This window comes from Phascolarctos cinereus, unplaced genomic scaffold (assembly GCF_003287225.1).
Source record: "Phascolarctos cinereus isolate Bilbo 61053 unplaced genomic scaffold, phaCin_HiC Scaffold_9;HRSCAF=440, whole genome shotgun sequence".
NCBI classification, from domain to species: domain Eukaryota; kingdom Metazoa; phylum Chordata; class Mammalia; order Diprotodontia; family Phascolarctidae; genus Phascolarctos; species Phascolarctos cinereus.
This window is the reverse complement of record NW_027556402.1, coordinates 96,560,032-96,584,190: the sequence shown is the minus strand read 5'-3', so window position 1 is coordinate 96,584,190 and position 24,159 is coordinate 96,560,032. Positions and strand designations below refer to the sequence as shown.

The following is a 24,159-nucleotide window of genomic DNA, read 5'->3' as shown; positions in this document are numbered from 1 at the left end:
TAATAAGGGACAGAACCAGCATTTGAATCCAGATCCTCTTAGTCCAAATCCATTCCTTTTCCCACTAGACAATACTGCAGCAAGGATACAAAGTACTATGAGATCACATGATGATTATAACCAGGGCCGAACTAGGGATAGAGCAAAGCAAATTTAATGTCATTTGGACACTTTCAAGGAGATAAAAGTTGCTCCAAAATCTTGTTTTTCTCTCCTCTCTTCTCTTCTCTTGCTAACTGACCCCACTGTGCAGGATCAGTTGGTGGTAGAAGCTGACTGTGTACAGGCAAATGAGCCGTAAGGTCTGTGCTATGGTTGTGGTGATAGGCAGGTGTAGGAGAAAGGGGAAAATGGAAATAGGAGGTTGGAGGATGGTCCAAACCTGTAAATAATAGAGCCTGAGATAGGAAGTAGTCTGCAATGGCTCTAAAGGCAAAACCCATAGCAGTATAGAAGTGGAAATTGAATGGAGGACATGCTACAGTGGGGGAGAAAAGGGAAATGAAGGCCTAAAAGAAACTATTGAAGTCCTTTTTTCTCAATTTCAAGTCCTAAGTATACAAATGGATACTATCTTTGCAGTAAAACACACCTACGTAAATTACAGGCTGACTTACACCAATGCAGAGATGTCCCAAGAACTGGCCCATCTCCGGGTCATCACTAGTCTGGTTCTAGGGCTGACCTTGGACCATCCTAAGAGTCTGGCCTGGGTCAACTTTTCCGAGAAAAAACAGGAGTTACTGCTAAGATGGACTAACCTTTGGAACTCCTATTTCCTTAAGATGTTCCAGGTTGAGGATGATTCAGAGCCAGGCTAAATAGACCCTTTGTTATTAATCTGAATGAGCCCAAGGCACTGGGACAATTTTTGGAGATGGGAGAGTTGGTCTTAAGACTATTGGGCTGCTACTCTTTGAATATTTATGTCTCTCAGATTTTGGATTGGAGAATACAGGTCATATTCTGAACAAGTCCAAGAATGAGAAGATTGGGTGCAGGCAGTTTGTCATCTGCATTCTTTAATCAGTTGCAAATAAGGGACCAAACAATCAATAAACATTTATTAAATACCTACTATCTTCCACAGAGTATGCTAAGTGCTAGAGATACAAAAAGAGGCAAAAGATATTCCCTGCCCTCAAGGAGCTTACTGTCTAATCAGGGAGAAAGCCAAACAAAACAAAACAAAACAAAAAACCCAAACTATATATATAGAACAAATAGGAATTAATTAACAGAGGGAAGGTGCTTGAAATAAGAGGGGTTGTAGAAGATGGAGTTTTAGTTGGGATTTAAAGGAAGTCAGAGAAGTCATTAGAGGGAAATGAGGAGAGATAACATCCCAGTCATGCAAGACAGCCAGAGAAAATGCCCGGAGCCAAGAGATGGAGTGTCTTGTTCATGGAACAGCCAAGAGACCAGTGACACTGAATCGAAGAGTATGTGTTGAGGAATCAGGTATGAGATGACTGGAAAGGTAGAAGGAGGCTAGGTTATGAGGTCTTTGAATGTCAAACAGGCCATTTTGTATTCATCTTGGAGGTGACAGTGAGCCACTGGAGTTTATTAAATGTCTTGACCATTCTGTATCTGGACACAACTGGAAACTGGACAGTGAAATATGAGAAATTCTGATTCTCTCTCTCTCTCTGTGTATATGTGTGTGTTTAGAAAGAGAAGCAACATGGTGCTATGAAATAACCATTATTAGATCTGTAGTTGGAGAACCTAACTTTAAATCCTGCCTAGCTAGATGGATGGAGTTTAAGTGCTTACTATGAGGTCTGCTACTTAATCTCTCTATGACCTTGGACTAGTCATTTCACCTCAGTTTCCTGATGTGGAAAATAAGGGGGCTGGACTAGACTAGATGACAGTCTCTTCCAGTTCTTGACCCTATGATTCTAAACATTGGCAACTCTACTAAGGTAAGAAGCTAATGTCTCTATACAGAAACTGATTAGAGCAGCTCAGAAACAGGGTTCTGTTTATACTTCTATTATAAAACAGAACTGTTTTTAAGTTTAGTTGAGACCTAAATGGGGAAAACATGGTGGAAAGATTTCAGAACTTTGATCAATGCTGTGGGAACCCCTGTCACAAAGCCCATTGATATGGGACTGTCTGCTATAATAATGACTTCAGAGGAGGGTAAAGCATGCCTCCTGACTCTTAGCAGAAAGATGGTAGTCTTATAGAGGGGGGCAAAGGGTAAAGTAGATAGACTAATGGACTTGAAGTCAAGGAGACCTGAGCATGACTACTGGCAGGTCACTTTAGTTTCCTCATCTGTAAAATGGAAATAATCAGAGATGTATTTATCTCACAGGGTTGTTGTGAGAACCAAATGAAATCATGTATGCAAAGTGGTTTTTCTTCTTTTTTCTTTTGAATTTAAACACACACAAAAAAGGGGGGGCATTTTCATATATGTGGCAGAACACAAATAGAAGATTTTGCATGAAACCATGAATTTCCATTTTATACCAGTTGTTTTAAAAAAAGTCTGCAATAATTATACAAGTTACTTTCAAAACTGTCCTGCTTATCTGTGCTTCCCTCTGAACTTCCTTCTGAACTTCCTTCCCTTCTGTTTTGTACATTTTAAAAAATATTCAATGTCCCTTAAAATTTTTTTGCATCATTATTGCGATCCCTTCCCCTTATTTAACTGAGGAAAAGGACAAAAGAAACACACAAAACTCCAAACACTGTAACATAAGCACAGTCAAACAAAATGAATCTATGGTGGCTATGTCTAAAATTGTATATGTTTCTGCACCTTCATACCATGTGTCCATCACTTTTGTAGGGATGTGGGCAACATGCTTCATCATAGGCCCCCTGGAGACATCATGTGTCATTTCTTTGATAAGAACTCTTATGTCTTTCAAAGTTGTTTTCCTTTGTAAAGGGATTTGCAAACCTTAAGGTGCTATATAAATATTATTATTAGTATTATTATTACAGATACCAAGTGAGGCACATATTTGCAGACATGGCCAATCTGTTGATTTGCTTTGCTTTCAAGGATCAGGAGAGTTCTTCAGTGGTGATGGTGATTGTGGTCTCCCCTATTAGACTGTAAGCTCTTTTGAGAACAGGAAATGTCTTTACTTTTCTTTGTAGAGTGCCTGGCAAATAGTAGGCACTTAATAAATGCTTGAGAGACTGACTGATGGGAGGAGTCACTGGGAAGTGCAGTGAAATAAGAAAAGAATACCAGTAAAATATTTTTAAATGATAGTGCTTATGTCTATATTATAAAAAATAAGAGAGAAAGTTACACATATCTGTGAAATACCAGCCCTACTTACATTTCCAAACTGGCTGTCCAGGACAAATGGGATATCTTTAATTGAAGGCTGGAGAATTTAGTGCAAACAATCACATTTTAAAACAGAAATGTAAAATGGACCTTAGCTGCTTTTCTCATCTATCCCTAACTTGTAGAAAGGCTGGATTATCCTAAATCTCCATATGGATCATGCTTTTCTTATTAAAAGAGTGTGGATAGCAGGAGAGTTATTCATTTGCAGTGCTGGACAGAATCTTAAAGAGATCATACTCATAGATTTGTGGCTGGAAGGGACCTGAGCTATCATTTAGTTCCACTTCCTCATTTTATGAAGTAGGCAAATGAAACCCAGGGAGGTTAAGCAAGTAATCCAGTTACATAGGTATTAAGAGGCAGATCTGGGATTCAAACCCACCACTTAATTCAACTGTTGTTTTTCTTCAACTATTGATTCACTTGAAAATTCAAAGTAAAGAAAAACTGGGGAAAGGGAGTAAAGCATGGGGCTCAACTTTTATTTATTTAAGCTATCATATATAGTTAGCAAGAATGTAAAGATAATACTATAAAGCACACATTAACAAGCAGCTTTTGGTCACTTGTTCAGAATCCTTGGAATATCAAAGTCTGTTACAAATAAAATCGGATCTAAACAACTGGAAAAATATCAATTGCTCATGGGTAGGCTGAGCCAATATAATAAAAATGACAATTCTACTTAATTTACTTATTCAGTACTGTACCAATCAAACTACCAAAAGTATTTAAAGAGCTAGAAAAATAATAACAAAATTCATTTGGAAGAACAAAAGGTCAAGAATATCTAGGAAATTAACGGAAAAAAATGTGAAGGAAGGTGGCCTAGCTATCCCAGATCTCAACTGTATCATAAAGTAGAAATCATCAAAACAATCTGGTATTGGCTAAGAAATAGAGTGGTGGATCAGTGCAATAGAACAAGTACACAATAAACAGCAGTAAATGACCATAGTAATCTAGTGTTTGATAAACCCAAGGACCCAAGCTTTTGAGATAAGAATTCACTATTTGACAAAATCTGCTGCAAAAACTAGGGCATGTAGGTAGATGGTGCCATAGTGCACAGAGCCTTGGGCCTGCAGTCAAGAAGATTCATTTTTCTGAGTTCAAATCTGGTCTCAGACCCTTAGTAGCAATGTGACCCTAGGCAAGTCACTTAACTCTGTTTGCCTCAGTTTCCTCATTTGTATAATGAGCTGGAGAAGGAAATGGCAAACCACTCTGGTATCTCTGCCAAGAAAATTCCAAATGGGCTCATGAAGAGCCTAAAAAATATGACTGAGCAACATCAATGCTAGGAAAACTGTAAAACAGCATGGCAGAAAATACAGAGGGGTAGGAAACACATGTGGCCCTCTAGGTCCTCAAGTACAGCCCTTTGATTGAATCCAAACTTCACAGAACAAATCCCCTTAATAAAAGGATTTGTTCTGTAAAACTTGGACTCAGTCAAAAAGCCATACCCAAGGACCTAGAAGGCCACATGTGGCCTTGAGGCTGAAGGCTCCCCAGCCCTGGTTCTATAGACCAACATCTTATGCTGTACATCAAAATAAGGTCAAACTGAGTACATGATTTAGATACAAAGGGTGATACCATAAGCAAATTAAGGTAGCATGGAATAATTTACCTGTAAGATCTATGGAGAAGGGAAGAATTTTTGACCAAACAAGAGATAGAGAGCATTATGAAAGGTAAAATGGATAATTTCGATTATATTAAATTTAAAAGTTTTTGCACAAACAAAACCAATGCAACAAAACCAAGATTAGAAGAAAAGCAGAAAGCAGACAAGTATCTTTGATAAAGGCCTCTCTGATATATTTCTCAAATACATAGAGAACTGAGTCAAATTTATAAGAATACAAGTCATTCCCCCATTTATAAATGGTCAAAGGGTATGAACAGGCAATTTTCAGACAAAGAAATCAAAGCTATCAGTAGAACATATATTTATAGCAGCTCTTTTTGTGGTGGCAAAGAATTGGAAATTGAGGGAATGTCCATTAGTTGGGGAATAGCTGAACAAGTTGCATATGGTTGTGATTGAATACTATTGTGCTACAAGAAATGACAAGCAGGATGATTTCAGAAAAACTTGGACTTATGTGAACTGATGAAAAGTGAAATATGCAGAAGCAGAACATGGTACACAGTAACAGCAATATTGTATGATAATCAATTGTCAATGAATTAGCTATTCTCAGTAATACAATGATCCAAGACAATCTCAAAGGACTCAAGATGAAAAAGGTTATACACATCCAGAGAAAGAACTGATGGTGTCTGGATGCAGATTGAAGCATACTATTTTTCACTTTATTATTTTTTTGTGGGTTTTGTTTTTGGTCTGTTTCCTTTCACAACATGACCAATACGGAAATGTTTTGCATGATTGCACATGTATAACCTATATCAAATTGCTTTCAGCGAGGGGGCAGATTAGGAAGAGAGAGGAAGAGAATATGGAACTCAAAATTAAAAAAAAATGTTAAAAATTGTTTTTACATGTAATTAGGAAAAAATATTAAAAAATTTAAAATATCAAAGTGGATTTGATATACATGTTTATAGAATTACCTATAGGCTAGTGCTACTATATATATGTGTATATATATATATATATATATATATATATATATATACACACATAGTGTCGCCATACATATATAATTATATTAAGGTTAGTGCCACTTTTCTGTACTATAAATGCTCCATTTTTCAGTTGGAAACTGAAAATAGTTAAAACAATTCTTTTCCCAGTGCCAAATAACTTGTCACTGATTAGCACAGATTACTATATTTTGTTATTTATTTATCAACCCCTTGATATCATGAAGCAGGCTGGAACAGAGGACAGAATGTCAAACTTAAAGTCAAGAAGTCAGGGGAATCAAATCCCACTTCTGGCACTTATTAACTTCATGGGTGAATCACTTATGCTTTCATAGCCTCTACTTCCTTGTCTATAAAATGAGAATTTTAATCCCTATAGCCCTTGCCTGATGTTGTGTTATGAGGCTGAAGGGAGATATATGTATTAAAGCATTTAGCAAATGTGAATGTATTATATAAGTGTCACTTATTATTACACAAAAATTTGTAAAGTCTCCTTGGGGTAAACTCAGATGGAAAGAGGTGGGTGGTGTCCATTAGAGTTTGGGTTCTAGTTTGTGCTCTAGTTTGGGCATTCTGACAGAACATTCATGTCTGATAAGGATTACATACATGGAAGGTAAGTCATATGATCCGTCTAGATCACACCTCCTCTGTCTAAAATGTGGATTAGATTATTTGCCAGACTCTTTACAATAAGAAATCTTTACAACTTCCTACAAAAGAGAGAAAGAAAGAAATGGAAAGAAGGAAGGAAATTAAGTTACAAAAGGAGAGAAAGGAAGAAAGACAGGAAGAAGAAGCAGCAAAGCAGGAAGAAAATAAAAGGAAGGAAGGAGATAAGGGAAGGAAGAAGGTAAGAAATGAAGAATGAAGGAAAGAAAGGAAGAAAAAGGAGAGTGCAAATAGGAGAAGGAGGGAGAAAGGAAGGAAAGGAGGGAAGGGGAAGAAGGAAAGAAGGAAGGAAGGAAGGCCTGCCCAGGGCACCAGGTGGGTCTTGGTCCCCTCCTACAACAGGTGGCTCTGACTTTCCGGGGGTCGGTAAAAGAATGCCCGCTTCTCTTCCCGCAGCCGGATCCTAAAGCTGGCGATCAAGTTCGGGTGCTCGGTTAGCCCAGTCAGTCAAAGGTCGGCTCTGCTGCAGCCAGAAGGGTGCACGCTGAGCCAAGAGGCTTCGGCGCGGCTCCGGGGAGGTTTCAGAACCTGCACCTGGTTACCAGGGCTCTCTTCGAGCCAAAGTCCGGCACCGGCCCTTTAAGAATGGCTCGCTTTCTTTCGGGCCTCAACCACGTGTTCAGGGAAGCCTCGGCGTGGAGTGTCCAATGCCATGCTTTCTCCCGGGTTACGTAAGCCCGGCGCGTTCAGCTTCCAGGCCAATGAGGGCGGCAGGGCGGGCCCGGCCCTCCCCCTCCTTCGCCCCTCGCCCCTCCCCCCTTCCCCCCCAGTGGCTGCGGGCTCCTCCCGTCGGAGATAACTGTCAGCGCGGCGGGGGAGGCCGGGGCTGGTGTTCAGTCATATGACCGGCTGCTCCCAGCTCCCGCGGGCAGAGCCGAGCCGAGCCGAGCGGCGCGGAGTTCCTCAGCTGCAGTGGCAGCCCCGGGCTGGCTCCCTCCCGTGATGCTGGGCGGCCGTGCTGCAGCAGCAGCAGCCGCAGCAGCCACAGCAGGAGCAGGAGCAGCCGCCGCCGGGATGCCTCCGCCGCGTGGGCCCCGGGCTCGGGCTGCAGCCAGCTGAGCGGGCGGCGCCGCGGGAGCCCGAGGAGCAGCAGCGGCCGCGGGCGGCGGCGGCGGCGGCGGCATCATGGCCCCAACCCTGCTCCAGAAGCTTTTCAACAAAAGGGGCTGCGGGAGCGGCGCCGCCTCCTCTTCCTCGGCGGCTGCCGTGGGCAGGGCACCCAGGGAAGCACCCGCCTTTAGGTGAGGAGTCCCGGGGAGCGAGCAGGGCAGGGGGGGAGGGAGAAGGGGGAGGGGAGGAGGACGAGGAGGAGGAAGGATGGTGGAGCCCGGTGCGCCTAGCCCCCATCGCCGGCGCTAGGCTTGTCTTTGTGGGAGCTCGAGTTGAAACCCGGAACCCTTCTGTCCCACGAGGAAGGGGGGGTGGTTGTTGTGGTTGTGCGTTGTGTTGAGGGTGGGGTTTATCTCCCCCCTCCCTGCCCAGTTCCACTTCTCCCACAAAACGAGTTCCCTTCCCGCGGGAGGGGGTCTCGGAGTGCGTACTGGAGGCGCCGTCTCCACCCGGCGATTGTGGGTGCGGGCTCTGAAAAGTGGTCGATCAATAAGAGCTCAATGAGAACTGGGATAATTGTGCGGGGCGCGTGATGGGAAGCCCGGAGCAGGATTGATGGGCCAGGTGTGTCATCTCGAGGGCATGCGTGCCTTGACCCTATTGTGTAGGTGAGCATTTGAGTTGGGAAGTAGCAATGGCGTGGGGGAATAGAAAAGGCTTGCCTTATGACAGGCTCTTCGAGGGATGAATGAAAGGATGTAATTTTGACATCAGTTAGACTGATGGCTCTTGGTGCTTGGAAAGGGGGAGTAGAAATGCCTGGTGAAATGGTTGAGATTTCTATTTAACAAAGCTGTTGCACATGTGGCATAGATCAACATTACAGTCCTCCCCCCTCCCCCTTTTTAAACAAGTTTCTCGGTCTTGACATTTAAAAATGCTTTCTAATGCATTTTGGAATACTTGAGCTTAGTAGAAGGCTTAATCTGAGTCTGATGTTCACGTTGGCCTCTCTTTTTTAGCTGAAACATTTTTATTTTTAAAACTTTGTATTGTTAGAAGCTACTTGCAGGATAAAAATGTCTTTTGTTGAATCTAGACCAAGTAAGAATTTGCAGATGAAATTGGGTTAAATTCTGAATGAGGTTTGCATCATACTTTCTGCATTTCATGGTTTCTCTTCATTTTAAACATACACAGCTCCTCACTACAACTATGTGAAAATCAGCTAAGATCCCCAAACTTATTTTTGAGATCTATGCTTAATATATGTATTTTAACCTTCATACCTGAATTCTTACATTTCTCCAAGACTAGTTGGCTGTCTGTAACTTGAACAGAGAAATCTTCTCTTTTACTTACTCGTTTTATTAGAGTTACCAGCCTCTGCAGATGGTAGCATTACCTCTCCCCAGATATGCAATTTCTTTTCCTCCTCGTTTAATAACTGATTTGTTTCAGGGAATAGCCCCTGTAGAGAAAAAGTTAGACAGTACAGCTTGACTCATTCTTCTCCTATCCTCTCCCCGCTGTACCTAAGTTTGGTTTGTTACATTTTTTAGAATGGTATCTGCATGTTGGTCCTGAGCTCCACATTAAACCTGAGCGAGCTTTCCTCAAAGCACAGTTTGAGGGCCACTTCATTTTGTCTTTGTAGCCTTATGATCTGTGCTTTGCAGATATAAGTGTTTGGCTGAATTGAATTAATTTAAGATTGCCTTGTGAGATTCACCATGTGTTTTGGGTGGGACCATTTGTAGTGTAGGTGTTATTAATTTCTCTCAATATGTAATGGTGGAACCCAAAGCTGTGCCAAGGGTTGTTTTTTGTCCTGTCTCTGTTAAAGTTCACTGATATGTGTATATGTCTGAGAGAGATGCAGACAGAGAGTTCATAGAATTGTAGGGTTAGAAGTGACCCTAAACATCATCCTTCTGCTTACTAAGGAATCTGACAGCTGGCTAGACCCATCCTTAAGTTATGGATGTAAACTTGATTTGAGGGAGGCAAGGAAAGTAAGGAGGGGAATAATAGGAGGAGAAGAAGGTGGTACCAGCTGGTGTCCAAAGGCCCTTATGTATATACATTAAGTGGATAAAGCATGAATGACAATTTTTTTTCCTTGCCTCCTTTCTCTCACAGCCTGAAGAGTGCATATTGTTCTTTTGTGTGATCTACTATTGAAAGCAGGAATTCTTATCATTTTTGTGAGTTATGGACCTCTTTGGCCATCTGGTGAAGCCTATGGGCCCCTTCTCAGAATAATGTTTTTAAATACATAAGATAAAATACTTACAAAGGAAAATAATTATATTGAAAAACAGTTATCAAAAAAAAATTTCGACCGCTCAAAATACGTTCACAGACCCCAGGTTACAAACCCCAGACCTAAAGGTATCTGTAGATGAAACTCCTTGTATATGTACATACACATCCATCTATCCATACCTCACATTGTACATAATCCCATCCCTCTTCTTCTACCCACTTTCCCTCAGATGTAAGTTTGGCATGTGTATATGTATGTAGTTGGTTTATATATGCATTCAAATAAGCTTATTTCAGAGCAGCTAGGTGGCACAGTGGATGGAGCACCAGCCCTGAAGTCAGGAGGACCTGAGTTCAAATGCTGCCTCAGACCAAACACTTGACACTTACTAGCTGTGTGACCTTGGGCAAGTCACTTAACCCCAATTGCCTAAAACCAAACAAAAACCAAGTAAGCTTATTTCATAGGGAACCTGTAGGTGATAGGAAATACTGCAAAAGAACATATATTCTGCCTTGTCTATATGGAAGGGGGCAGAGAGAAAGACAAATGAAATCACAGGTCTGGACCTGGAGTTTCATTGATTTGAAAAAACCCCATATTGCTAATGCAGATCAGCTCTTGCTCTTAAACTGATAGTTCTGTGAAGTTTGGATTCAGTCAAACTTAAGGACCTAGAGGGCCACATGTGGCCTCAAGGCCAAAGGTTCCCCTACCCCTGGTCTTAGAGGGTTACCTGGAATCTTGAGAGGATAGATGATTTGCCTAAGTTCACATAACTAGGGTATGAGGCTGTATTTGAATCGGTCTTTCCTGGCTCCAGTGTTGGCCCCCTTTCCACTCTGACATTCTGATTCTGTAGAGGGAAAAAAAATCTAACTGTTATCTGCACAGAAAGTGAAGTGAAGCCACTGGAATTTATCCTACTCCCACATCATGCTAGGATTCTCAGTGTTAGGAAGAACATCAGAGATCATGTACTCTCATTTTATAGATAAAAAAGTGTGGTCACACAGCAAATTAGCAATAGAACCAAGACTAGTAGAATAGGGTCTCCTGACTCCCCGGCTCTTTTCACCACACCAAGGATATATCTAGCTTCTCCTTAAGTAACACATTGCCCAGTGAAGAGGAGTGTTTGTCCATTACAGCACCTTCCACGCCTGCACAGCTGCATTCATCAACAAATTCTTCTTCAGGTTGAACTGAAATCTGTGTCTTTGTAACCTTGATCCCGGGGAAGATACACTTCGTCTCCAAATTGTTTGGAGAAGTTAACATTTACATACTTCATGGCTAAAGCCATTTATTTATACAATTGGACTATATTTTACAATGTGTTATTTCAAGCTGTAGTTAATAAGATTGTTAGTACAGCAAGATTAGTCTAAATTTAGATAAAATTTCCTGCAGTGTTGTAGCCTGAATTTTAAAATTGGAAATAAACTTAAGACCTGAGTTGGTATAGATTTTTGGTAGTGCAAAACTGTCATGCATCAGAACATTCAAAGTGAACTTTTACTCATTATTTCTCTTAATCTCTTCTTTTTCTTGATAGCTTTCTTTTTAAAATTCCTGGTCACTTCTTTATGTTTTCTTTCCTCATTCCTCCATCTTCCACGTACTGTATTTGATTAGAGAGGAGCTGTTCCTGTCAAAAACTCTAACTTGCAAGTCTAAAAATTCTTGTGCCTTCTGGCATTCCACCAGTAAAGCACCAAGGGAAAAAAAAATTCGCGTGTATATGTAAGCTCTGACAGATAGTTTTAGTTGACTTTGTGGAAAGATCTTATTGGAGAAATTGATTAGGGAGCAAAGGAGATTAAATTACAACTGTGAGGAGAGGCAGCAGTAGGCACTATTGAATTTTAGTATTTTTAAAATTTGACCCCCCCATAATAATAATATCTATCATGGCATTTTAAGGTTTGCAAAACACTTTACATGCATTAGTTCATATGCTTATATGAACAATATACGACAACCCTACAGCATAGGTATTATGGATACTATTCCTGTTTTGCCAGTCAATTAACAAGCAGCAAGCATTTATTAAGTGCTGGGGGTATACAAAGACAAATATGAAAGCACTCTGAGCCAGCAAGAAGCCTATCTTGTAGAGAAAAGACAACATTTATAACGTGTATAACGTGTTATATAAGCATAACAATCAGTAAGCATTTATTAAACACCTACTAAGCCAGATGTAGGAGATGGCATTTGAACTGAGCTTTGAAGGAAACTAGGGATTTTGAGAGGTAGAAGTGAGGGAGGGAGAGCATTCTGGGAAGGAAGAAGGGCAGTCTGTGGGAGCTGGAATGTTTGAGGAATACCAAGGAGGACACTTTGTCCAAATGAGGAAACCAAAGCCCAGACAGGGTTAAGTGATTTTCTGATGGTCATACCACTCAAAAAGTGTCAGAGGCAGTATTTAAACAAGGTCTTCCTGATTCCAAGTCCAGCACTTTATCAACTCTGACACATGGCCTTTATGAAATATCAGCTGCAGGTTGAGGATAGATTAAAAATTTGAGACGGTTCCTTACTTAATAGCTTATATTTTCAAAGTGCTTTCACTTTTAGCTTGTGACAAACCTGAGCTTTGGTGTTTCTGCCTTCTGAAATGTGAAGCTGAAGTGAGAAACATAGCATTTGACTGTAGTAGTCCGGTGCTGTTTTGGGGTTAAAGCTACAGAATTTGGGGGTTCTTGGATAACCTCCAGATCTAAAATCAGCATTTCTATATCAGATTCAACAGTAGTAAAAGGGTACCCCATAAATTTCAAATCTGATTGAAGTACAAAGCTTTACTTTAAAGTCTTCAACTTGAGGCAGCTAAGTGGTGTACAATGGATAGAATGAGGAAAATTGGAGTCCACATCTAGCCTTGCAGACTCTAACTTCACTGTTTGACCCTGGACAAGTCAGTTGATGTCTGTCTTACTCAGTTTCCTCATCTGTAAAATGAGGATAATGGCATCCATTTTCCAGAGTTGTTGTGAGGACCAAATGAAATGATATTTGTAAAGCACTTTGTAAATCTTAAAGATATATGTGTATGTGATGTAGTGATACATATGTATATATAATGTGTGTAATATATGTGTGTGTATATATAACTATACATATGCAGTATTTATATTGGGGTGTGTGTGTATACATATATACATACACGTTATTAAACTAATGGTGCCGGAAGTGAATCAGCATGTCATAGTAGTAGATTTGGTGCTGAACTTGACACTGGGGTTGAGAAGACTGCAAGTTATGTAGATTGGCTGTCATCTGAGTTTCTCTTCATGTAATCACAGGTCCTTGCCACACTGGCGTATATCTGGCATTCCAAATTCCCGTAGTTTCAGCCCAGTATGTGTATATTTGCAAAGAAATGAAAGCTAATTTCTAAAAGCCCTGTCAGCATGGCAGGATTTAGAGCTGGAAGGAACTTTATAGATGGAATACTACTATCTCATACTCTTAAGTGGCTTTTTTGGTTTTGAAATGGTTAAGAATGTGTCACTTGGAGTATGACCAGTACATTGAATAAGAAGTGCCTTCCTGTGGACTTCTCAAACTGTGTAAATAGTGAAAAGAATATCACTTGTTCCCATAAGCTAGGGATAAATGGTAAAGTTGGAAGTTGTTCTAATCTTCATAGGCCCTTTAAGAAAAACTTAAGTAACCTGTTACAGAATTCCTTTTTGTTTTTGTGCATGTATAATGGAGCCTATTTATCAATATTATCAAATAGCATTACATAACTCCTATTTCTGTAGCACTCTAAGATTACAAATTGATTTCTATACAATAACCCTGTGAAGGAGGTAATTCACGTATGATTATTTCCATTTTGCAGATGAGGATACTGAGACTCTGAGAGGTTAAGTGAGTTGTTTGGGGTCACAGGTAGGAGTGAAAGAAGTCTAAGTTGACAGACTACAGGCCCAGTACTCTTGTATCAGGGGCACCTTCTGATAAAAATCAAAGCCTCATAGTCCCCATCCTCCTTAGATTTTATAACTTAAAGGACAGAAGGATATAAGCTAAGAAGGACAAACAAAAATGCCACATAGAAAATGACAACAGACAGATATTTCCAAATCTGATAAAGCCAAGGGTAAATATTTACATTAAATGTAGACTTGAGTATCCATGCTCCAGGTGCTGGTTTGGCTGGGTTGTGTTGCCCAGAAGCATTTTTTCCCCTCCCACTGCTGCACTGGGCCCAGATTCTAAAATTGTCAAAGGAATTTCTTTCTTGGAGGGGAAGAGCAGCAATAGAGAATTTATGGCTGAGGAATTACGGGTGGGAAGAGGGTTGGAAAATAGCTCACATTTATATATACTTAGAGACTTGCAAATCATATAAAAGTTGTTACCTCATTTGATCTTCAACAGCCCGGTGAGTCAGGTAGTGCAAGTATGATTATCCCCATTTAACAGATGAAGTGACTAAGGCCAAGAGAGTTTGTAATTTCACACATTTCTTAAATGGCAGAGCCAGCACTGGGGTGCTGGTCTCTGACTCTTAAACTCAGTGCTTCGTGCATGACCAAAGGCTTAGGTTAGCAGAGCAATGTTAAGCAAGGAACTTTTAATACCATTATTGTCAAATTTGTATGCTCTGAAAAGTAAAAAAAAAAAAAATCCACCACCACCTCCCTCAAGCCAAATTCTTCATATGTGACCATCCATTTTCTGTGTTGTCTGTATCATTCTGAGATGTAGTCTCCAGCTTCCTTCTAGGTCCCAACACCTACTTTCCGATTTGACATCTTCCTTGGAAATTACTTCTGCTTTCTTCTCTGCATTCATTTTGTTTCTTCATAATTGAATATAAGTTCCTAGAGGGCAAGGTCTGTTTTCATTTTGTCTTTGTTTCCATAGGGCTTGGCACATATTAGGTACAAAATAGTACCTTGCCTAACATGCTTATTGAATGAATGAATGAATGAATGAATGAATGAATGAATGATAGGAAGGAGTCTGTCTGGAGTTGCTGCTCCCTCTGCTCCCAGCTTCTCTTGAAATATAAAATCCTTTCCCATGGTTACCCCTCCGCCCTAAACATTCCGTTGAACTTTGGCTATATTAGAGGTTAAAGAAAGAGAAGCAAGTGCCCTGGACTAGGGTATTGTGGGAAAAGTCAGGGTGATTTGGGCTCTCCTTCTGTTGTCATCACTAACTAGATGTGATTTGTGGGTGAGTGTCTTTCTGGGTCTGTTACCTTATCTGAAAAAAATGCAGATTATGATTGTAAGCCTGCCCACCTCATAGGGCTGTTGGGAGGAGTTAATGAGATGGGGTTGGTAAAAAGCTTCTCCAGAAGTATAAAACACTGAACAATTTCAGTTGTTATTAAGAATCGCTAAAAACCTATTAGCTCATTAAGCTCTGTATTAAGAGTGGAACCAGATTGATCATTCAGATTTTGTGGTCTTTTAATTGCTAAATGCTGACTAGCTTTGCAGCGGCTGTTCTCTCCTCTGCAGATGTGGGAACTGAGGCAGAACGAAGAAGTAATTTTCTTCTCTTTCATGACAGATCTTCGGGGTGGGGAGGTGGGGAAGTGGGGGTCCTGCAAGAGATTAGCCATTGGATTTCCAGAGTATTACTAAGACAGCTTACTTATATTTCTTAAGTGTTGCTGAGTAAAAGTTTTCAGTTATCAGTTTCACTACTTGAACATGTAAATTTTCTTACAACATTGTGTGGCCAAAAGTGATTTCTTTGGTTTGTTATTTTCTAACTTTTTCCTCTGTGTTCTGTATGCTTCATCATTCAATTCAAGCACTTATTAAACCCCTACTGTGTTCTAGGTACTGGGAATTCAAAGGCAGAAAAAGGGGGGGAGGCAGTCCCAACGCTCAAGGAACTTATATTCTACTACAACATCTCAGGGCCAACTAGGCACTATCCAGAAGTAAATGTTGACTTTTTCTAGAGGTCTAAGAAATCAATTGCTTTACATTTATTTGCATTTCTTCATTTAACAAATATTTGAACACCTACCTTTGTGCACAGCAAAAGAGAGGCAGTCTCTGCCTCATGGAGCTTCTTGTCTAAGAGAGGAGATGAGATCTTGAACATAAATAATGGTAAAACAGGCGAGATATGAAAGTGCAGCAATACTCTGGTGTGGTAATCTTGAAGAGGGAGAGAGTAATTCTGATAGATGGGTTGTGTGTATATGTGATGGTGATGGGGTATCTGAGAAAACAAGGAAGGCTTTGGGGGGGGGAAGTAGGCTGTGAAGACCAGATCTAGGAATTGGACAGGTGAAACAGAGGGGAGGAAAAAAGTTTTAGGTATTAGCTTGGAAATGAGTGTTTAAACATGTGCTGAATGAAGACAAATTACAAACAAATATGAAAACCACTGCTCTCTTAGACTAGAACTCTAGAAATGGTCAACATTTATTTCTTGTGCATAGAGAAGAGTCCTTGACTTGGAATATGGGGACCTGTGCTTGAATCTCAAGTCACATCCTTATTACTGCTTGTGTGATCTTGGAGAAGGCATTCAAACTCTGTTTCTTTGTCTGCAAAATGGGAATAGCCATAACCTGTTTCTCAGCCAGAGTGAGAAAAGGGCAGTTGTAAGGATGTGAAGAATTCAGGGTACAGGGGGAGACATTCAGATAACCCACTTTTTCTGAAACATACAGGCTGTGGGGAATAGAGAAAAAGAATGCTAGAAAGCTAAGATGTTGGAAAGCCTTGAGTTGGTGACCTGTGTGGTTTGGGTTTTATTCACTGGACTTCCAGGGATGTTTGGAGCAGGTGGACTGTTGGTTTAAAGCTGTGCTTTAAGAAGATTAACCTGACGTTGTGTAGCATGGTTTAGATATGAGGAAAGAGGGAGAGGAGACCAACTAGAACAGTATTACAGTGGTACAGGTGAGAGGTAATGAAGAAGAGGTAATGAAGAAGAGCTAAGAGTGTGACAGCCGGAGGATGGAAAGGGGAGGCACGTACAAAATACTTTGGGAGTAGAAATGATATGATTTATTGACTGCATTATTGGAAGACAAGAAAGTGGGAGGAGACAAGGATGAAAACCCATGTAAGACAATTAATAGAAATAGAGCTGTGAAGTCGCAAAGATTTTAAGGGAAGAGGCTCATTTGACATGGAATCAAGAGACCCGACTTGAGGGATGTTAAGGAGATATTCCTGATCTAAAGTGTTATTTATGTTTGGTTTTAGACCTGTTGAATTAGAGGTGGCAGTAGTGCATCTTGGCACATAGACCAAATGTTAAGTTGGAAATTTAGCATTGTTGCTTTGTAGAGGGAAGGCCTACAAATGTATCTCTAGCAAAGGAGACATATGAGGGATGGCTCTAGAGGTAGGAGGAGGAAAACTGAAATTATCGTGACACTTTGTTAGTAAATTGTTACTGAAAAAATCTAGTTGGTAGTATTGCTACTCAATGTCAGTCTTTTTAATAAAACATTTTAAGCAGAAGAATAGCTGTGTAATTGTTATTTTTCATTCTTAAGTGTTTCAGCTTGGTAGAAATTTCAGTTCATAGTGTGAACTAGGAGGGGGCCAAGATGCATAGACATCTTGGGGTTAATGGTTGTGGGCAAAATGCCTATTTAAGTTCTTACTCCTCAAGAGTATCTCCGGGAATTGGTGTGTTGTCTAAGAACCAGAAGAAAGCTTATTGGATCTGGACCCAGAGGACTGAGATTTGCATCTTGGCCCTGATATTTACCGCTTTTGTGACCTTAGCTTCTCGAGGGCAGGGACTGTCTTTTGCCTCTTTTTATATCTGCAGCGCTTAGCACATATAGTAGGTGCTTAAATGTTTTAATAGGGCAGCCAGGTGGTGCAGCGGATAGAGTCCCAAGCTCGGAGTGAGGAAGACGGGAGTTCAGATCTAGCCTTAGACACTAGCTATGTAACTCTGAGCTAGTCACTGAACTCTGCCTTAGTTTTCTCATCTGTAAAATGAGCTCGAGAAGGAAATGGCAAACATCTCTGGTCTCTTTGCCAAGAAAACCCTAAATGGGGTCGTGGAGCGTTGGACACGACTGAAAACAACAGCAGCCTCATTGAAGTGAGTGTCGCCTCTTTGGGCCTTCGTTTCCTTGTGTGTTGATGTGGCATCTCTTAGGGGCCTTTCCAGCTCTAAATCCACGAGCCATTTGGAAAGGCTTTTTGAATGTTAGTAATGAAGTGATGTCCTCTGTAGTTTTGTTTACTGAATTGATTTATGAATTAAAAAGCAAGGATTGACTAAAAAAAAAATCTCAAATCAGTTGTAAAGCTATGGCTTCTGAAATGTTAATTCATATTGTTGTCCTGTAGTTTTTTAAGTCTTTGGCCAGTAGATGTCTTTGCCTTGAGCCCTGAACCAGAAACCTTTCCACCTTGGTGGAAACTCTTCTAGAGTTTGAGAAGCCAGGGTCACTGCCATGCCAAGATGAGATTTTAGACAGAGTAAGACTTATATGGAAGAACAAGTCACAGTGTGCAAATCAGCCTGAAAAAAAATAAGCTTTTCTTTCTCCTGAATTGTCTTTCTGATGCACTGAATTTGCTGTCAGCCTCGAGGTATCCCTTTGTACTATAAGACCTTGGCAAAAGACTGTAAAAGTGCTTTCGTGAAATGTATACGTGTATGTGGTGAACTCCTAATGGGTAAATCGGATTTTTAAAAACTAGTATTGGGCTTCATTTCTGGAGAACTGTTGTGCTTCTGCTCCACCCCTCTTTCCCCCTTTAGTGTGAGTGGAAAGCAACAAATAGTATACCTTGATTATACTGGTCCTTTGCCTGTCATGGGCTTTTAGGCAGAATGTATGAGATCATCCATTTGGCTACTGATACAAGTCTTTCCTTTATTCCTAAGAGTGATGAAATACTTGGTGTGTTCCCTCTTACTAAGGATTCTTTAATGTATTTTATCTCTGGTTTGGTGAAAAATCCTTATTATGTACTAGGGAAAAACAGGATGGCCATTTCCACATAATTGGATGGGAGATGGTGATTTCCCCCAACCCCACCCTGTCTGAAAATGGAACTCTGATGACTCACTCCTCACCACAATACAAACTACATTTGTGCCCAGTGTTTGAACTGGAGGGTGTGATGGGAGTGGAAAGAGATGGATAGAGTGCTAATTTTTTGGGCAGGGCCCAAACAGGAGCTGAACTTTCTGGAGATGAAGACTGGATGATCCTCAAGATGCACTGGGGCGTTAGCCCATTTCCTCATAGCCATGGCCTGGCAGAAGTGAATTATAAACAGTCAGCTTTTATAAGTCTTACAACTCAAATACTTTAAGAAGGCAATGTGTCTGAAGTCTTACTTTTCCCGGCAAGTCTTTGTATTCTGTATTATTTAAATTATTTAACTAGTCATTTGAATACACTTTTGGTTGTATTTTGTGGTAGATGGCCACAGAAATGATACTCACATGACTTCAGCTGGTTTAAAGAAAATTGTGGATTTTAGAATTGGATTTAGAATAGAGCCTTGTTCCCTGCCCCTAATATTAGTGAATTTAACTTAATGAGACATTCTTGTGGCATCTTAACCATTTTAGGAAGTACCCAGGTGATATCGAGTATTGTAATGTAAATATTCTGTTGTTCAGGTTTTTGTTTGTAGTAATGTGTGAACTTGGTGGGGCTCTTGTGAGAACTGCATAGGTTCTGAAGATCTTTGTTCTAGTCCCAGCTCTACCAGATTCTCATCTGTAAAATAGGGAATTAAAATTCCTGCCCTGCCTACCTCATAAGATCCTGCCTGTGAAAACATTAAATTACTATACACATGGATAGTTTAAATTTTTTTGGGAGGAGGTGGTCCAGATCTATGATTTCATCTGTGTATAGAACTCCCAATGTAACTCCCCTCCTTGATATGGAGACAGGCAGCTGTAACTTAAAGTCTTAGGATTGTAGAATTTGAACCCAGGCATCTAGAATCCTTTCCTATTTTATTACATTACCTCCCTGATTAAGAAAGTAGGCCACAAACCAGTTTAGAGTGGTGTTACTTTGTTGGATTGACTAATAGATAAGTAAAACACACATTTGAATTTAATGTCATGTAAATGAGGCTACATTGAAGTTTTTGAAGTAAATTTTCTTTAGCTTTAACTTTTCACTCAGTTGTCAAGGCAACCCATCTATTCCTCACCAGGTGTAGACAGGTTAGATCTGGAGCTACTAGTACTTCACCAAATGGAGCAGGGGTTGATTTAGGGTGTTTGGGATAAGGAGGAGGGATAGAAACATTGTTCTGATCCTCAGCGCCTGGTCAGAACTTCATCTAGCACTCATGGTTCTCAGGAGGCTGCCCCCAACATAGGGATGGTGAATGTATCTCCTGAATTTGGGTGAAGCACTTAGCCTAAGAACAGAGTTGGTACTAGGACCTTAAGGTATCAGGGACATTGGCCCTCCTCTATGCAGTGAATATTTCAGAAGGATGATTGAAGTTGAATTCTCGTGGAGCTTTCAAGGCTTAATTAATATCTTTTATTTTTCCTTTTTGAAAAACTGATTAATTTTGGTTAAGGAATTACCAAATAAATTATCACCAACACTTAATCTAACATTTCTCTTAAGAAAGTAAACTTGGATTAATGACCTATCAATGATAACTTACTTTCTGTGAAGTAGGTAAACTTAACAAATCGGGACTACTTGTATTAAAGTAATACAGTTAGTTGCTAGGCAGATGTCGATGGCAGTAAATCCTGATTTGGATGCAAAGTTAACCAGTAAGATGCTGCCTGTTCTGAAAGAGTTTACAGTCTGCTTGGGTAGATAAGGCGCACTGGGGCAAAAAGATAAATAGCAGCATAAGACAATGAATAGGGGAGTCATTAAGTGTCTGGGTTGGTAGGAAGGCAAGATCTCAGACTGGGAAATTATTAATAATAATAATAAAAAGAAAAATAGCGTCTGTGTAGTACTTTAAGATTTGCAAAACACTTTGCAAGAAGTATTTGATCCTCACAACAGCTTTAGGAGGTAGATGCTATTATTATCATCCCCATTTTTGCAGATGAGTAAACTGAGGCAGGCAGGTTAAGTGACTTGCCTATGAACTCTAGTCTTTTTGACTTCAGGTCCAGTGCTGTATCTACTGCACCACCAGCTGCCTCTAAGAAAAACTTTAAAGAGGGAGCATTTTGAGTTGGGCCTTGAAGGTTGGACAGGATTGGGAGGTTCTCATTTTGTTCCTTACTTTCCCATGTTCTTCTCCCTCCCTGCCTCGTCTCCACCCTAAACTCAAGGTTTCAGGGAAAGCAGAGGCAGCTCACCTTCATCCAAAGGCAGGATGAGGAGCCACTGTAGATTTTTAAGTAGAGAAGAGCTATGAAAAAGAGGTAAGAGGAAGCTGGCTTTGTTAGCAGAGGTACCTACTAGCTACTAACCCAGCCCTTCAGCAAATGACCTTACTTACATTTATACTTAGTAATGAGTTCTTATTTTGTTTGGTTTATAAAAGCACTGCATGCCTGTGTTGGGTTGTTTTCCCTCCCCTATCAAGCCCCCAAGTAGTTGGTAAAACCTAGGCTGGCTTCATTTCTAACCTATGGAAAAGATTCACTTGGCAAACCCTGTGAATAGCCTAACTCAATTAATTTGTGTATTCAAGGAATGGGCATGGGAAAAAGTGAATGCAGTATTTATTCATTCATTCAACAAAATTTGAGGCTACTGTGTACACTCAGGAGTTTAGTGTACTGTATTACTTTAAGAGTAGTTTGTATATTCTAAGATTCTTGCTTAGAACGTCAGGTGTTTCTGGGGTAATTGTAGTTATTGCTGTATTTCCTTTGTTTATGTGGGCAAAAACTCTGATGGCTGAGACTGTGTCTTTTCTCAAATGGCTATCTTCCTCAGTACCTTGCATGGAGCTTAGCAAACCATAGGTATTTAATAAATGTCAAATGATAACTATATTATATCTCTAATGATGAGAGAAACTTTTGTCCCTCTTCAAAACGTAGGAAAATCTTTGAATTTACCAGGGAACCATGGTGGCAAGATGGAAAAAGCACTGAATTTGAAGTGACATGATCTGGGTTCAAATTCTGGCTCTACAATTGTATGATCTGTATTTGTATCTGTATGATCTTGAGCAAATAAAATGTGCCCCTCTCTGAACCTTGGTTTTTCCCTCAGCAAAATGAGGGGATTAAATTAGATCAATGGTGATAATGACTTAGAAAACCACATATTAATATGATGTTTTGTTATATTTTTATTTATTTTGTTAACTCTCTCCCAATTACATTTTCATCTGGTTGGACTGCCCTCGGGAATATTGTGGGCCATATTCAGCCTTTGAGCCTAGTGTAGCCGCCTCTGGACTACGTGAAACCTTTCAGCCCCCCTTCAGTGGCAAACCAGCATTCCTGTTGTTTCCGATGTGACTCCAAAGTGCTATTTCTAATAGCTCGTGGTGCTTTTCTGAGTACACAACCTCTGCCTCTAACCTCTGCCAAGTTGTTTTTTGCTTCAACTGGCATAAAATCTAGGGTTTTTAATCTGTTCTGCATCTGTTCTCTCCATCTTGACCTTTATTTTCCCTAACGTCCTGGTAGCTACTGAACTTTGGTCTTAACATCTGAATCTGTCAATTAGGTCTTGGTCATGCTCCTATTCAGCTGACTCCATTTGAATGCTGAGTTTTGCAGACTGTGCTTACACCAACGGTAGCAGCCACGCTTATCTGGGGCCTAGCATTCACCCACTATGCCACATGCCAAGTGGGCTCTTAAGGACAGAGTTCTGTTTGGATGCAAATTGGGACTTAGAGATTGATTCCAGGAATTGTGTACTGATCAGAAGTCCACAGGAGGTATTTTATCTGTAGTTAAAGACATAATCTCATATGATTATAGATTTAGAGTTGCAAAGGATGTTAAAAGTCATTTAGTCTAACTCCATCATTTTACAGATGAGGAAACTGAGCTTCAGAGAGGTGAAGTGATCTGTTCAGATTTACAGAGCTAGTAAGTGGCAGAGTCAAGATTTGAACCCACGTCTTCTGGCTATCAGTTTATCCCCAGTGCTTAGCACAAGACCTGGCACAGTTTCATTTCTGTCTAGCATGGTGCCTGGTACTTAGTAGGCACTTAATAGTAAATATTTTGGACTTGGTTTGTACTGTGCAGCTTCTTAAAGGCATACAATTCTATCAGTTTACTATGTGCTAAGTAAAGCAGCACTTCCTTTTATTTACCCTAAATTTACCCCTTTGAAGCTTCAAACAGAACCTTTATTTTTAGCAGAATATTTAGCAGAATTCTTTTTTAGAATTTAATTTTTTTCTGTGAACAAAAATCTACTTTCTCTCCTTTCCCACCTCTCTCACCATTGGGAGAAAAAAGAAGAAAAACAAAACTCATAACAAAAAAATCAGAACCTTCTAATTATAGTATTTCAGTATTTCATGCTTGTCCTATTCATAATTTTCATTATTTTATGGACTTTGACCACATTTTTTTCTTTGTCTTTCTAGACTGAAGAGCCCTCTAATTGTTTTATTCAGACTTTATAGACAGTATCCCTCTATTGATATTAGTTATCCTTCTGTTATATCTATCTTTAGTCATAATTGCTTGAAGTACAGCAAGATTTCTTGGGAGGCGGGGGAGGATGTACATACATAAGCACTCTTCCTTATTTCTGTTTGGGGCACTACCATTCTTTCAGACACTTAGATTTGCCACCTTTTTGACTCCTCACTTAAATTTACCCAGTATATCTAATCAATTGTCAAATGTTGACTGTCCGCAACATGCTTCCACTTGCATAGTTTCCTCCTACTTGTAGTCCTCATCACTTCTCACCTGGAGCTAACAGCCTCATCATTGGTCTCTGTCTCAAGTCTTCGTCTGCTCTAGTCTTTCATCTTCCATAGATCTGACCAAATGAGTTTCCCAAAGCAAGTTATCTGCCCATGCCACTCCAGTATTCAGTAAACTCATGTGGCTTCCTATTACCTCTGGGATCACATACAAAATCCTTTGGCCCTTAGAAACCTTTTACAACCTGGGCTGTGGCACATCTGGACAGCAAACTAAAAAGCAGAGACATCACCTTGCTGACAAAGATCCCTATAGTCAAGGCTATGGTTTTTCCAGTAGCAATGTATGGTTGTGAGAGTTAGACTGTAAGGAAAACTGAGCGCTACAGAATCGACACCTGCAAACTGGGCTAGAGAAGGCT

General features: G+C 40.3%; 1 protein-coding gene across 1 annotated transcript in view; it reads left to right on the top strand.

The window, feature by feature from the left end:
- The first annotated feature begins 7,667 nt into the window (after positions 1–7,667).
- Positions 7,668–24,159, top strand: part of FNIP2 (folliculin interacting protein 2) — a 152,503-nt gene continuing 136,011 nt past the window's right edge. Inside the window, 1 exon segment of the mRNA XM_020994002.2 lies at positions 7,668–7,872. Within this exon segment, the coding sequence (XP_020849661.1) occupies positions 7,757–7,872 (116 nt within the window). The 5' untranslated portion in view covers positions 7,668–7,756.